This window comes from Diabrotica undecimpunctata, chromosome 5 (genome assembly GCF_040954645.1).
Source record: "Diabrotica undecimpunctata isolate CICGRU chromosome 5, icDiaUnde3, whole genome shotgun sequence".
Classification (NCBI taxonomy): Eukaryota; Metazoa; Arthropoda; class Insecta; order Coleoptera; family Chrysomelidae; genus Diabrotica; species Diabrotica undecimpunctata.
Window position 1 is genome coordinate 117,643,161 of NC_092807.1, and position 14,683 is coordinate 117,657,843.

The following is a 14,683-nucleotide window of genomic DNA, read 5'->3' on the forward strand; positions in this document are numbered from 1 at the left end:
AATTTCATACCTCACATAGTAGCACCTCGGTGAGCTGAATATTAATAAGTCTCTTAGAAAGATGGTAGTACTATAAAATGCTATACGTCGCATCTGTATGCTTGTGCAGCAGTTGAACGGTACGTTCACCGTACAATAGGAGACCGCAACTAATATTTATTCTACAAACTGTTATTTTTAATGATTTTTGAAGGCTATATTGTAGTTAATGAAGAAATTAGTGTTACAAGTAAGAAGAATATTTTCTTGAAACAATTACGACTAAAAACGATTGTGGAGCTAGATATTTTATTGCTTTTAATTTAAAGCTCCTTTTACTGGCTTTTGTTATTTTTAAATAAAATAATAGCACACCTTTTTATATTATATAATAAAATCTCAAACTTATGGGTAGAATTCCACTCAACATATTTATAAAAAATTAAACCTTATGGTCCTACTTTTAACACCCAGTTCAGATTAAAAATCACATTACACCAAAAACCGACATCTTTAATATTTAGAGAAACCCTGTCTTATTGTGCTGGATACTGATAACGATTAGATTGGAGAGATTTGTCAAACAGTGCTTTCTCGTTTATTTGGCACCAAAGGCGTTTCGGCCGAAGGTTCCTCTTCAGTCATTGATAACGGTTGTAACGCTATAGGTGGTTCCCTAGTCTGCGGATGGGACCGCTGCGTTGGGAGTGGACCGCTTCTATAGGTAACAGGATACATCCCTGGAGGTAAGTGGCTCATCGGACCGTAGAGCCATTGTTGTGGCGGTTGACGTGGCAGTGTGCACGATGTGTATGGACTCATCATTTGTTGCGGTGCAGGAAGCTAAACAAAAAGATAATTAATTTGTTGTTAGCCTCAGTGTTTTTACTAGGTAACTAGCTGACTTCATAATACCAGGGCATTTTAAAGACCGTTGAATTGTAAAGAAAATTATATTATTCATATTAGAGGTGTTACTATAATCTTTGTGACTTGCATATCCCAAGAAAACTCAAAGACACGCTCATAATAATATGAACATAATTCTCTCTTTATAACTTTTATAAAAGTTATAAATAAATGGGCATTGCACATTTTGCACTTTGGTTAATCTTTCCTTGTGTTCGTAATTACCCATCGCTCTCCTACTATTGTAATATTGACAGTTGTATATCGTATATTCGACCCATCTGTTGTATTTTTCTTATTAATATGTTATCCACACTATCCCACTAATCTGTAGATTAGTAATTTATATACAGAGTGATTATAATTATATACAAATACGGAGATTCCACTTTGATATTTGCAATGTTGCCAGATTTGCCGTTTCTCTTATTAGTAACTTTGGTTTTTAATGCATCACCCTGTATATTCAGTCATTATTGGAATCTCCTATTCAATTCGAGTTCAACCATCTGTAACACTTATGATTTTATGTCGTTTGGAAGGTCTTAAATACATAAAACAATGCAAAATATGTAGATTTAAATAAATTTAAATATTTAAATGTAGAATGCTGTGATTTTGACATTTGTTCACCATTTACATTATTAACTAAAACTGACAGTAGATTGTTTCTCTAAAATGGCTCTTAACGAAAAAGAACGAATTACTATTCTAATGATGAGAGGGTACGGTGACAGAAAAATATCTTATTGTGAAGTAGCCGAGTTGTTCAATGAAACTTTCGCAAACCGTTCTCCTATTCATAAGGCGACGGTACAAAAAACTGTAAAGCGATTTGTGAAATCTGGAGAAGTAAAAAAAAGATACCGATCAAGTAGACCGAAAAGAGTTATGAATGACAACAAAACTTTGAATTTAATGCAAAGTTTTGTTGAAGATCTACATACATACTTACGCAGGGTTGTACAAGTACATGATGTAGGTCGTTTTTCAGTCTTACGTGTATTACGTCAGAATAAATTTAAACCATACAAAAATAAAACTTATTGCAAGCATTAAGTGAAGATGACTTCGATCGTAGATTAGAGTTTACTGAGGTAATGATGGATAAAATTGAACATGATGAAAATTTCGTTAACAGAATATGTTTTGATATAAGGTTGAATGCTCGAATAAATGAACTTTGAAAAATTAAAGGTAAACCTTCGCCTTTAATTTTTCAAAATTATAATTATATTTGAGTATACCCATTAAGAATTTATTAATTTCATCCTTTGATCAACATTACTATTGTATTCTTCAACAATTTACAAAACTAGCTTGCTCAGGTTCAATTGATCTACAGTTGGCGTTAATTACACTCTCCATACCTCTGAGTAATTTAGATATACCAATTCCACAGTTGTATATTTTAACATCTCCCACTGTTGGTCAGTTGGTCTTTAGTAACGCTTTTACATATTAGTTTTATAGTTCTCCCATTTACTGGGGGTTTAACTGAACTACTTGAATTATACCCCATTTATACAATGCTTTCAATTTTGTTTTAATTTTTAGTATTTCAATTTCATAGCCAGAGTTCTTCTTTTTTACAGTATTGATAGTGCCTGGTAGACCATTTTATTGTAGTCAACCACCCACTGTCTAATAGATTGTTTAGTCTATTTCTTTCATTCACACTTTATGTCCACTTCATTTGCTCTCAAACTAACAACCTTATTATTACAGACAGGTGTAAGTGTGAGATCTGGATTATGCAATCTAGTTAAATTAAAATATTCTATATGTCATATTTCATAAGCTGATTTTCTTAGTGTTAGTTGGATCTTTGCTCAATGCCAGCTTACTTACACGGAATTTTAATATGTGCAGATCACATATCCATGATTGTGACTGCCCATCAAAGCTGTCATATGTCACATGTCACCTTAACATTTCCGTTAAATACCATTCTCTCTCCTGTTGCCGACAATAATGTAGCGTAGAATATTTTAAATAATTTTAAACTGTTTGTCCTTGTTCTAGTGTAGTGTTATATACAATTTGTTTCAATTTCATGTTTATTACATTCTGCGCTTGCTGGATAGCCGAAATTTAACGAAGTAAGTCTAAAACGTTAATCACAAAAAACTTTTACCATCCATTAACTTCGAGTTTTTATCGAAGTTAATCAATTTTCTTCATTTAAAAAACGTTTTTTGGCTTATTTCAGATGACTCTGATGATGCTGTAGAAAGCGAAAGTACTTGGGCAAGATTTGATTATGAAAATTGTGCTCGATATTTGCCTTTAATTTTTCAAAGAATATGTTTTTCCGATGAAGCGACCTGTACGCTGTGTAAATAGACATAATTTAAGGTACTGGAGTGACGTAAATCCACACTGGATGCGTGAAAACCATACCCTTCTTCTTCTTCTTCTTCTTCGTCTAGCCATTCACGTCCACATCTGAATATAAGCCTCTTCAAGTCTTCCTTTCCATTGTTTTTTATTGTACGCTACTTGTAGCCAATTTTTCCCGGCAGTCCTTTTCAGATCATCTGTTCATCTCATAGGAGGTCTGCCTCTGGGTCTTTTGTGTTGGTATGGTCTCCAGGTTAAAATTAATCTGTGCCATTTGTTTAGATCGCTTCTAGCTACATGTCCAGCGTATTCCCATTTCAACTTTAATGATTTTTGCACCACATCGGTGACTTTGGTTTTCTGTCTTATCCATGTGTTTGTTTTCTTGTCCTTAAGTGATATATCTAGCATTGCTCTTTCCATCGCGTGTTGAGTGACTCTAAGTATATTCATATTCTTTTTTGTTATTGTCCATGTTTGTACCGCATAAGTTAATATCGGAATAATGCGTGCATCAAAAACTTTAGAAGATCTAAGATGTAATTGAATTTGTTGATTTCTGAGTATATAGTTCAGTTTACCGAATGCTGCCCAAGCTAACTTTCTTCTTCTTTTTATTTCTTCAGTTTGAATTTCCCTATTTAGTTTTATTTTTTGTCCTAAGTATATATATTCTTCAACTTTTTCTATAACTTTATCGTTTATTATTGTCACGGTGTCTTTGGAGTGCATGACTTTTGTTTTGTTTAAATTCATTTTCAGTCCTATTTTAGAAGATTCGGTATGTAGTTCTAAAAGCATGGTTTGCATTTCTTGTAGGTCAGTAGCTATCAGGATTATGTCATCTGCAAATCGTAGATTACTGAGGTAGCGGCCATTGATGTTTATTCCCTTATATTTCCAATTTAGGTTTTTTAAAACGTCCTTCAAAACTAAGGTGAACAGTTTGGGTGATAAAGTATCTCCCTGTTTGACTCCCCTGTTTAATGGTACAGGGTTCGTGTGTTCATTTTCATTTAGGTAGTATGTAGCTGTAGCTTGGTTCACCCAAAGACCACAAAAATTAAATGTATGGTCAGGGATAGTAGGCACTCAGTTACTTGGGCTATTTTTTATCGAAGGAAATTTAACGTCAGATAGTTACGAAATGTTACTAAGAAATGCAAAGAAACTTATTTAGGGCCAATTTTAATCAGATATGGATTCAGCAAGATGAAGCTCCAGCTCATTTTGGTGTAAATGTTCGGCATTATTTAGATGAGATATTTACCGTACGATGGATTGGTAGACAAGCTAGAATTGAATGGCATCCACGTTCACCTGATTTTAATCCTAAAGATTATTTTTATTAGGGATACTTGAAAAATTGAGTTTACAAAACTAAACCAGCAAGTCTTGCAGAGCTAAGGCAACGAATTATCGATGAATCTCGAATAATTTTTAGACAATCATGGAGAAATATAGTAGACGCATTCTACCATCGATTAGGGTACTGTCAACTCACAAATAGAACTCATTTTGAACACTTGATAAAGTAACCATTATGTTAGAAAATGTTACGAAATGTCATCTATCAATTGTTACGTTTTAATGTAGTTGAAAATAGTTAGTTTTTAAAAATTTATTGAGACAATTAGGCGTTGGCAGACTTCTGTTTTATGTATTTAAGACCTTCTAGACTACATAAAATCATAAGTCTTACATATAATTAAACCCGTACTGAATAGTCGATTCTAATAATAACTGAATATACAGGGTGATCAATTGGAAAAACCAAAGTTACTAATAATATAAGAGAAACGGCAAATCTGGCAACATTACAAATATCAAATATGGAATCTCCGTATCCCAAAATACGTGTACCTCAAATTTTGTACAATTATGACTAGCCATTTTCGAGATAATTGGCCGTTTCCAGACATTTGGACCACTCTGTATTAGTTAGGTCTATTACTTCCATTTATTGTTTACAATTTGTAAGTTTAATTTATATTTCTAAATATAAACCAATATAATACAATAGTAACATACTTATTATTTATATTATTTCTAATCTTAAACTAAATTTTCTTGTTTACACATTCCTGAGAGTAAAGTAAAAATCAAATCAAAACAGCAATTACCAATTTTTGTTGAGCTGACAAATCATGCGATGGCATTCCATTTCTAAGTGTACAATATCCCATATAACTAGAATTTCCAGGCTGATGCTGCATACCACGGCTAGGTGATGTTTCTATCGTAGACACGTGTTGTCTTTTTCTCGAATAGTCGGAATTCTCGTCTTCGTCTAGAGACTGAGGAATGATATCAGGATTCTTTTCGTCGCTGTCACATTCACCAGCGCTGGAATCGTGTTTGGAAATTGGGCTGCCACCTGTAACATTGGTTTGAAAGATTTATTTATATTGTTTTGTTTTTGTTTCTAAAATATAATATAGTCTGGCAAATATTAAATGAAACTATAAATCACGCGTCGTTAGTGATCAAAAGTAGCCGAAATCACGTGTCTTTCATGCATTCTCGGAAATTTTTAAATCGATCGTTGGCGGCGCGTAAGAAAATGTTTCCTTGCTTATCAATTTACATTGAAACAATAGAATATTATATTTCTGCTTGTAATAATAAAAATAATACATTAGATCTAGTTTATAAAATAAGTTTTCATTCATATTAATACTGTGTAGACTGAGCGGATGTGCGGAAGTCGCCTATATATCTAAAGATGTAAAATACTCAAATTAGTACATTTTTTTTTATTTCAGAACGATATTCAATTATTCAGTCTATCAATAGAAAGAGTGCTAGCAACCGCAGATGCTTGTTTGGTTTGTATGGACATAATGTTTTAAAAACAATGCCAAAACGTATTTATTTGAAAGAAGTTATACATCGACTCATGCATGACATAAATCATATTGTTACAAATACAATACTCGTTGCAGACGTAATGCCTATCAATCGTTTTAAAACGTTCAAAAGGTTTCTTCATTTTAGTGATAATTTAGAAAATACACGGAGTTCGCTTCTGATTGAACAAATAAAAAGATACTGTTTGCAGATACCTTTAGATGTCCTCCGGAGGCGTGTCAGCCGGTAGCTGACAGCCGTATCGGACGCATCAAGGAATTTGGATATTGGTCAAAATACTTGGGAATTCCAAGTTTGGCCAAATCCAAATTTCTAATTGACTCGATGCAGGGAAATTCCACTTTTAATACGTAAAACAAAGGATTTGTTTTACATAAAAGCAGGTAGATTTTCTCTCATCAGTCAGTCGAGCTTGCCTCTTCTACTGTAGACCTAGTCGGTGCTATTATTGTTCCAACTAAGTTATTGTTTTATTTCTGATTTCCTGTATACCTTTTTATTTTAGCATTATTGTATATCCAGACCTTGTCAGGTTAGAATATTACATATTTGTTCATGTACTGATTGTTTGCTATTTTATTTGATTATTTTTGATTGTTTATTTTCTTGTATTTGTATCTAAGCTGTTCTTCCGTAAGTTAAGAACACTTAGGAATATTTATCTTGCCTTTTCTATTTTATATATTTGATTTTGTACTTTGTATCTAAGTAGTTCTTTTCGGTAAGTCAAAGAGCTCTTAGAAGTATTTCTCTGATATCTGACTTGTTATTTTATTGTGTGTCTAAGTCGTTCTTTTCCGGTAAGTTAAAAGAACCCTTAGAAATATTTTCATATCGTATTATTATTTCTGATATTTTATCTAAGATATTTTCTTCCGTAAGTTAAGAAAATACTTATATATTTGTCTATTTCATTTTTCCATTTTTTGCTAAGCTGTTTCTTTCGTAAATCAAGAAACACTTAACACCCAACATATTTGTGCATTTATATATTTGATTCTCTTGTTTATTTTCTGTTCTAAGTTGTTTCTTCCGTAAGTCAAGAAACACTTAGAAATATTTCCATATTTTACTCTCACATTTACATATTTCATTTATCTATATTTCTGTCCTAAGTTGTTTCTTCCGTAAGTCAAGAAACACTTAGAAACATTTTTCTTTGCATTATATTTTTATACCATTTAATTTACTTGTTTACTAAGTTATTCCTTCCGTAAGTCAAGGAATACTTAGATCATTTTTACCTATCTGTTTTCCATTTTTGCTCTGTTACTTTGTAACTGTTCCTTGGAACCGTTACCTATAACAGATATTTGTCACTGGAACTGTTATTTATAACAGCGGTGGTATTTAACCTTTCTACCAGCGACAAACCAAAGATGGTGAATACCCGATCCAATTCCGGGGATAGGAAGAAGCCCGAAGAGCCGGCGATGGGTCCTACAGGCCCAAATGCCCCCTCTCGGCAACATAGAAGAACACTTATCTTGTGACGATGGTTCAAAGGACGTTCGAGTATGAAGACATACAATCCCAAAAAGCCTCATAAAAAGGGGGATACAAGATGTGGGTTCTCTCAGAAATCTCAGGATTTTTATATAATTTTGAAATTTTGGCTGGAAAAAATGGTTACCTACACAAAATTACCGAATGAAGTAAATTTGGGAGCTGCTAGTAATGTTGAGCAGAGATATACCGTCCAATAAACACCACAAACTCTTTTACGATAATTATTTTTCAAGTATACCACTGGTGTCATATTTTTCAAATCGAGGCACACATTATATCGCAACAATCCTTACAAATCGAATTCTGAATTATAAAGGTTGGCAATAGAAAGGAATTAAAAAATTACAAACGAAAAGCATTCAGGAACACTCGGGTACTTATGAGAATACTGCAATACATACAGTCCAGTGGTGTGACAACAAAATTGTATCTTTACTGTCAAATTATTGTGGAACTAAACCAATAGCCAAAGTGGACAGATTCTTTCGCACCGAAAAAACTAGGAAAGAAATTGATTGCCCAGGCATTGTACAACAATATATCAGGCACATGGGCGGTGTGTGGATCTGCAAGATTCCTTATTGGGATTATATCCAATCAAAATCAAAAGCAGTAAATGGTACCACCGTATTTTCTATCATATGCTGGATATAGCAGTAGTCAATGCTTGTCTATTAGACAGGTGAATCAAAAAACAAGAAAGAGGAAATTAAAATATAAAATTGAAATACTGAGAATTAAAAATCTAAGTTAAAAACTAAGTGCGCAAACTGGAGTATAATACCACTGGTTTATTCAAACCTACAGTCAATGGGAAAACCATAAAATTGAAAATGTCAAAGTATTACTCAAGACCAACTGACCAACAGTGGGAGATGTTAAAATATACAACTCTGAAAATGGTATAGGTATATAAATTACGAAAAGATATGGAGAGTGTAATTAACGCCTATAACTTATCTCAAAAATCAGCATATTAAGACGAGGGAAATTGCACATGCTTTTGAATCTAGTAATTTTTTAGTAGGAAGAATTAAAAAAAAAATAAGATGTATCCATATCATGCACAGTTGCACCAAGAACTTAATGATGATGATAACTATAATAAAAGAGTAGAATTTCGTGAGTGGGCGCAGGAACAAATTCAGAATGAAGCATGATTCTTGGAATAAGACGATTTCTTATGACAAAAGTATCATTTTCGTGGAGAAATTAATATAAAATAATGTTAAATTAAATTTTATTTTTCTTTAAAACATACTGAATTACATTTTTAGATCTTAAAAATCTGTTTTGTTTGGTATAAATAAAGAATAGTACAATAAAAATAGTGTGATCATTCTCACCCCGCAGAATCAATCTCACCCCTGTGTAAAAATTCGAAAACCTTAACCGAATTAGTCATGCTATAAAATCATCATCATTATTCTCACTTTATTCACGGATCAGATAAGTGGATTTTCTTAAAAATGATAAAACTAGTGCTAAAACATTACTCTTTAGATATTAATATATTACGTGAAGTGTTTAAAGATAGGAAAAAGAAAAAAGTAATTAACATATAAAAAAATATATTAAAATTAATCAATATCACCCCATTTCACGATAAAAAAAAATAAAATAAAACGGTTTTAAAAAATGACAATAGCATACTCACCGCCTTTGTCGCTCAGCGTTGGAAGGCTTCCCGATCCTCTGTGCTCCAGATTACTCCTGCTGACCGCCGTGGCGCTATTTTTATGCCCTTTTAACCGGATCTCGTTGTGATGAGAGCACTGCATACGCAACACCATTATGACTACCAAAGCAACAATCAACAGTGCAGAAACGACACCAATCAGGATGCTCATCATAGGCGTAAAGTGGAAACTGCCAGAACGGCTGCTTTCTGCATTGTTAAATAAAAATAATAAAAAAGGTATTGAGTGTTTTTATAGTAATTACTAGTCACTATATTTTGAATGCATTTTTGTTTAAAAAATGAATCAAAACCTAATAATTATCTTGTTAGAGATAATTGGAAACATTTTGTAACAACTAAATTGCATGTACTTTTTAACCGACGCGTTAAAAAATAATTTAAAGGCGTAAAATAAAATGATGGAAATTTTGTGTGTACAATAATTAATCAATAACGGTAAAAAAAAACGGGTATTATATATATATATATATATATATATATATATATATATATATATATATATATATATATATATATATATATATATATATATATATATATATATATATTATGAATTTGAAACATTCTTGGCTTTGAAATATAACAATTAGTTACATTTGTTTAAAATTACGTTTTTTGGCGTCAAGCATAATATATAAACAAAGTTTTTTGCATAAAGCGTTCCAAAAAGTACTACAAATAGTAATTTCACTTTGCATGAGTTGTAAAATATGGGTTTAACATTTTGTTAAACAAAATATGAAAAAAAAAAAAATTAACACAACTTCCTCCTTTTTTTCGCATTATCTCAAGAACTATTAGTTTTAGATTAATATTATATCGGACATAAAAGTTTTGTAAATTTTACATAAGATAATGCTAGCTTTAAATCTTTAAAATTATTATTATTACTGAAAGGAATATTAAAAAACACAAAAAAAAAACAGTTAAAACCGGTTTTTTACTAGTTTGTTTCCGATATCAAAATCAAACTTAGGAACTTCATATTCCTAGAAAGAAAAATGAAAAACTAAAATTTATACATAAAGTTAAAGCCACGTACGAAGACTGCTTGGCAATTTAATGCTGATAACTTTATTACTAGTAGACCAAGTAAGCGAAGATATCTTTTACAACATCTTTATGTATAATATTTGACTGCTCTGTTGTGTCAATTAGCGCTGATCAACAAGTTTTATTTACGATTCATTTTATTGAAATAGGACCTCCGTAAAGGCCGGTTTTCACGCTACGTCTTATTGTACGTTTTGTTGGATAGGACAAATCCTATACAATAAATCCAAGGTCAGATCGTAGAAATGATGGGAGAAGCATAGTTTTGCGAGAACTGATGGATGAAACGTTACGTGAAAATATATGTTCAGACAAGTCGTCCGATCTTGACTTATTTGACGACTAGTTCCACTGCAGTTCGTTTCATTTTTCCCAAAAAAATCCTAATAATGTCAGATTTGCGGCAATGCACCCACGATTTTCTCGGGGAATTTATTGAATTGTATAAAAGTTTTTAAGTAGTTATGTTTTAAAACCAAGTAGATTGCATTACAGGTTTCAGGAATTATTTGGCTTAACGATGGTTTGGATATTATGATTGTGAAGTCCAAGTTCTTGACGCTACGTCCTGTTGTAAGATATCTGAGAGTTACTGTGAGTCTTTCATGGGGTGTAATGTCTTTTCTCATGAGGTGTCTTATTTCAATATGTATGGTGTTACCAACTCTAGCAATTGACAATACGCTGAGGTGTCCATTCGCAAATAATTGCGCCAGTCATCTGGTTCGCCTTTTTTAGTAACGAGACGTGGGAATACTGGCTTCGTTTTAGAAGCTCACTCTCTTGAACATCTTGTCTTTTCCCTCTTCATCCCCTTTTTCCTCAGTCGTAGTATCTTTATAGTTGAAAAAATAAAAGAAGGCAGCCGTGTTTCCTCCATAATAAAAAAAAAACACTAAACAAACTTCACACAACTCAAGACTCTGAATTAGAAATGAGGTAGAAAACGGAAGGAAAAACGTAGTGTGTATACACTGGACAAAACGTACATTTTGTCGTACGTTTTATATGACCCACAAAACGTACAATAAGACGTAGTGTGAAAACGAGCCTTAATATAATATAGTAGTCATACAGTTAATCTATTAACAAACATGTTTGAATGATTTTTGTTTAATTTTTTGTGACCAAATGTAGTTACCAAATAATCAAAGTTATGCCTTTGCAAAAACATTGTTATTAAAAAAATAATTTTTCAATCACACAAATCATTAAAAAATGATTCATATTGTCTAAACATTGTTATGAACAAAGAAATATGTACTGCGGCGGAGATATCTGTGAAGATCGTATTACCATCAAATTCATATTTGTTTTCATATATTACATTTTTGTTGATAGTTAAAAATTAAATGATCTGATATTATTTAAAATATTTGTGAAAATTACATTAAGGTAAATGGTCAATCATCAAAAATGTTATTTAAAACATGAGGACAGATTTTTCAATCTCAGTCTTTAACTTGTTATAAGATATCTTATAGTTGTCTAACAAAATAAAGTAACATTTTATTGATATTATAGATAGCGTAATACAGTAGGTACTTCAAAAAAACAGAAATTTTTGCAAAATAATTATTATATTCTACCATCCCGCCCAGTTTCCACATTTTCTCTTCTTCCTTGATCAAATTTTCTTTTTGTATCCGTTCCATTCCGAGTTCTAACAAATTTTGGACTGTGGACATTTTATTTGTCACGTTTTCACGAGCTACGTAACTCTTATTAGATTAATTAGATTAATTCTACCGGGTTTAACTCGCAATTGTAAGGAGAGTCTCAAAATGGTGACGCCATTAGCACAAACCATTGTATCTGCAACATTCTGGCGATATCTGTCACGATGCTGTTTAATTACACTAATAAGCTCAACCTTAACCATGTCCTTGGAAAATGGAATTTCCTTTTGTCCTAACAGACTCTGCATGTCTGCTTTTCTGGTGGCCATAGTTGACAGATGTTCTACTAATTCTCTGTGATAAGAAGCGTTATCCATCACTATCACCGAATTTGGCTCGACTCGGGAAAGAAGGGATTTAAATCATTTTTTAAAGCGTTGGGGGTCCATGTCTTTGGGATAATTCCACTACCTATCTCGGCGACAATCAGTCATTGCCCCTTACTCATTGGTCCTCATAATCCTGTTAATAAACCGTCCATAAATGCTTGACGATAACTCATTACAGTAGTATCTTGTTAAATCTTAGATACTGTGTAATCAGCATTTACCCACTTTTTGTCCAGATTTTGTAAATTTTTTGTGGGCAAAATGAACCTCTCTAATAGAACGAAGATATCTTCGTCGCCATGAGACTAAATCTTCTCTTTCTTTTAAGACAGATTTACGGGATCGTTTGACATATATAAATTTTAAAGCTTTTTTTATTATTATCCTTAACGTTTTTTTGCTCATTGTTGAAATAAGATCATTTTCCATTATCTTTGTCTTAATGGATTCGATGGTTGGCGCTTTATTCTCAAAAAAAAAGAATGAATAGTAGTGCATACAAAATTTTTGTGGTACTTGTCCAATTAATTTTTTTTTCTACCACGACAATATACTTTTGGAGCTTGCATAATCCCAGTCACCTTTTTTTATGTACAATACGTTCAATTGTCGACAAGGATACTCCTGTTAAAAATGAACACTGAATTACAGCTTCCACTGTACGAAGTGTATATTTAAAATTTCCATACACTCTACAGACAATCTTCTTTTTTCTACCAACATAAACTTCCGTTTTCTTTGTAAACTACTTGGACCTGTTACTGCATCCCTCTTAATGCTCTAAATAGAATAAAAATCAATTATAGTATTTTGCTATTTGTCTGTTGTTTACTTACCTCAAAAACTATTTTAAAGTTAATAATAAATACACATATAGAATGTGGAACAAATAAACTATTTTTCTAAATTCCCATTCTTTCCGACGAAGTAAAAATATAGAGTATGGAAATGTTGATAAGTTTACCGATGTTTCAAAGTATTTAACGAACTTGTCCAACTATACTCTCGTGAATCACACCGGTATGCAGAATTTATTTTGTTACAGGGGCAAATTTTATGGAACTATCTTACTTTTCACTTATTCACATTGGCGAAGCATACACAATAAAAATGACCCCGGTAAGAATTTACTACTGACATTTAACATTGTTAGCTCTCAGTTTAATTTGTAGATGAGTCACCTTTTATTAAAAATTGTCCTAATATATAAGGTTGTCTGCAATTTCCATTTTTGATATATCCTCTAGTAGTTGGTTTTTTCATCTTATTTTTGGTTTTCCTCTTGGTCTCTTTATTACTGGTTTCCAGTTTATTATATTTTTAATTAGTGCATATTCTTTTCTTCTTTGTGTGTGTCCAAACCATCTCAGTATTTATGCTTTAGTGAATTTGACTATATCAGCCCCTTCGGTTATACTTCTTATTTCATGGTTCAGTCTTCTATATTCTCCTTGTTCTGTCTTTATTGTGCTGTGTATTCTTCTCATAATTTTTCTTCTAATAATTTTTCATAAGACACATTACTCCCGCTCCGTATGCTATCACCGATCTAATTACAAGGGGTGTACGGGTCAACCCCGGCAAACCTGAGCAACCTTACCGGAGACTGTAACCAACCCCAGTGGAAGGTAGGATCAGGACCGACGAGGAAGGAGTAATGGTCTCTTAGAAAAGTGGAACTTAAAGAAAATGCCAGACATCCATTGGGAAGTAAAGTTAAAAATATATAAAACCATCATACGACCAATAGCAACATATGGCGCGGAAATATGAATCATGATACAAGAAAAAAACAATAAACCGTATTAATACTTTTGAAAGAAAGCTATTGAGAAAAATATTGGGGGCCATCTACAACAATGGTTTGTAAAGAATAAGATTTAACCACGAGCATATCAATATTGCAAGGAATCCTCTATAGCAAATTATGTCAAAATACAAATATTGCACTGAGCAGGCCACCATATAAGAGTGGGTAATAATATTACACCTAGTAGAACACTGAGTGGAACTCTGGTAGGACTGCATAATAATAATAGTACACCTAGTAGAACACTGAGTGGAACCAGTGGCGGCCGGTCAGGGTCGGCAGTGCCGACCCACACCTTTATAGATATTATAGATTTTTTTAATATTTAATTTAATCAGTATTTCAATAATTAATTGTGGCAGGTAATCAGTCGATGTCATTTGTTTTTGTGAAATAAAAAAAATATCTGTGAGATAATAAAGACTAAATTTTAAAGGCACGTTTCGGGTTTTCGGCAAGCCTATCCCAACCTTGACGATTTACTTGTAAAAATCAACGG

At 32.4% G+C, this 14,683-nt stretch overlaps 1 protein-coding gene across 1 annotated transcript in view; it reads right to left on the reverse strand.

Moving 5' to 3' along the window:
• Positions 1-360: 360 nt before the first annotated feature.
• The window catches only part of LOC140441706 (protein turtle-like), a 518,457-nt gene continuing 504,134 nt past the window's right edge, over positions 361-14,683 (reverse strand). The window contains exons 12-14 of the mRNA XM_072532588.1: positions 9,269-9,499; positions 5,355-5,608; positions 361-822 (exon numbers count right to left, since the gene is read on the reverse strand). Coding sequence (XP_072388689.1) covers positions 559-822; positions 5,355-5,608; positions 9,269-9,499 — 749 coding nt within the window. The 3' untranslated portion in view covers positions 361-558. The remainder of the gene's footprint in view (positions 823-5,354; positions 5,609-9,268; positions 9,500-14,683) is intronic.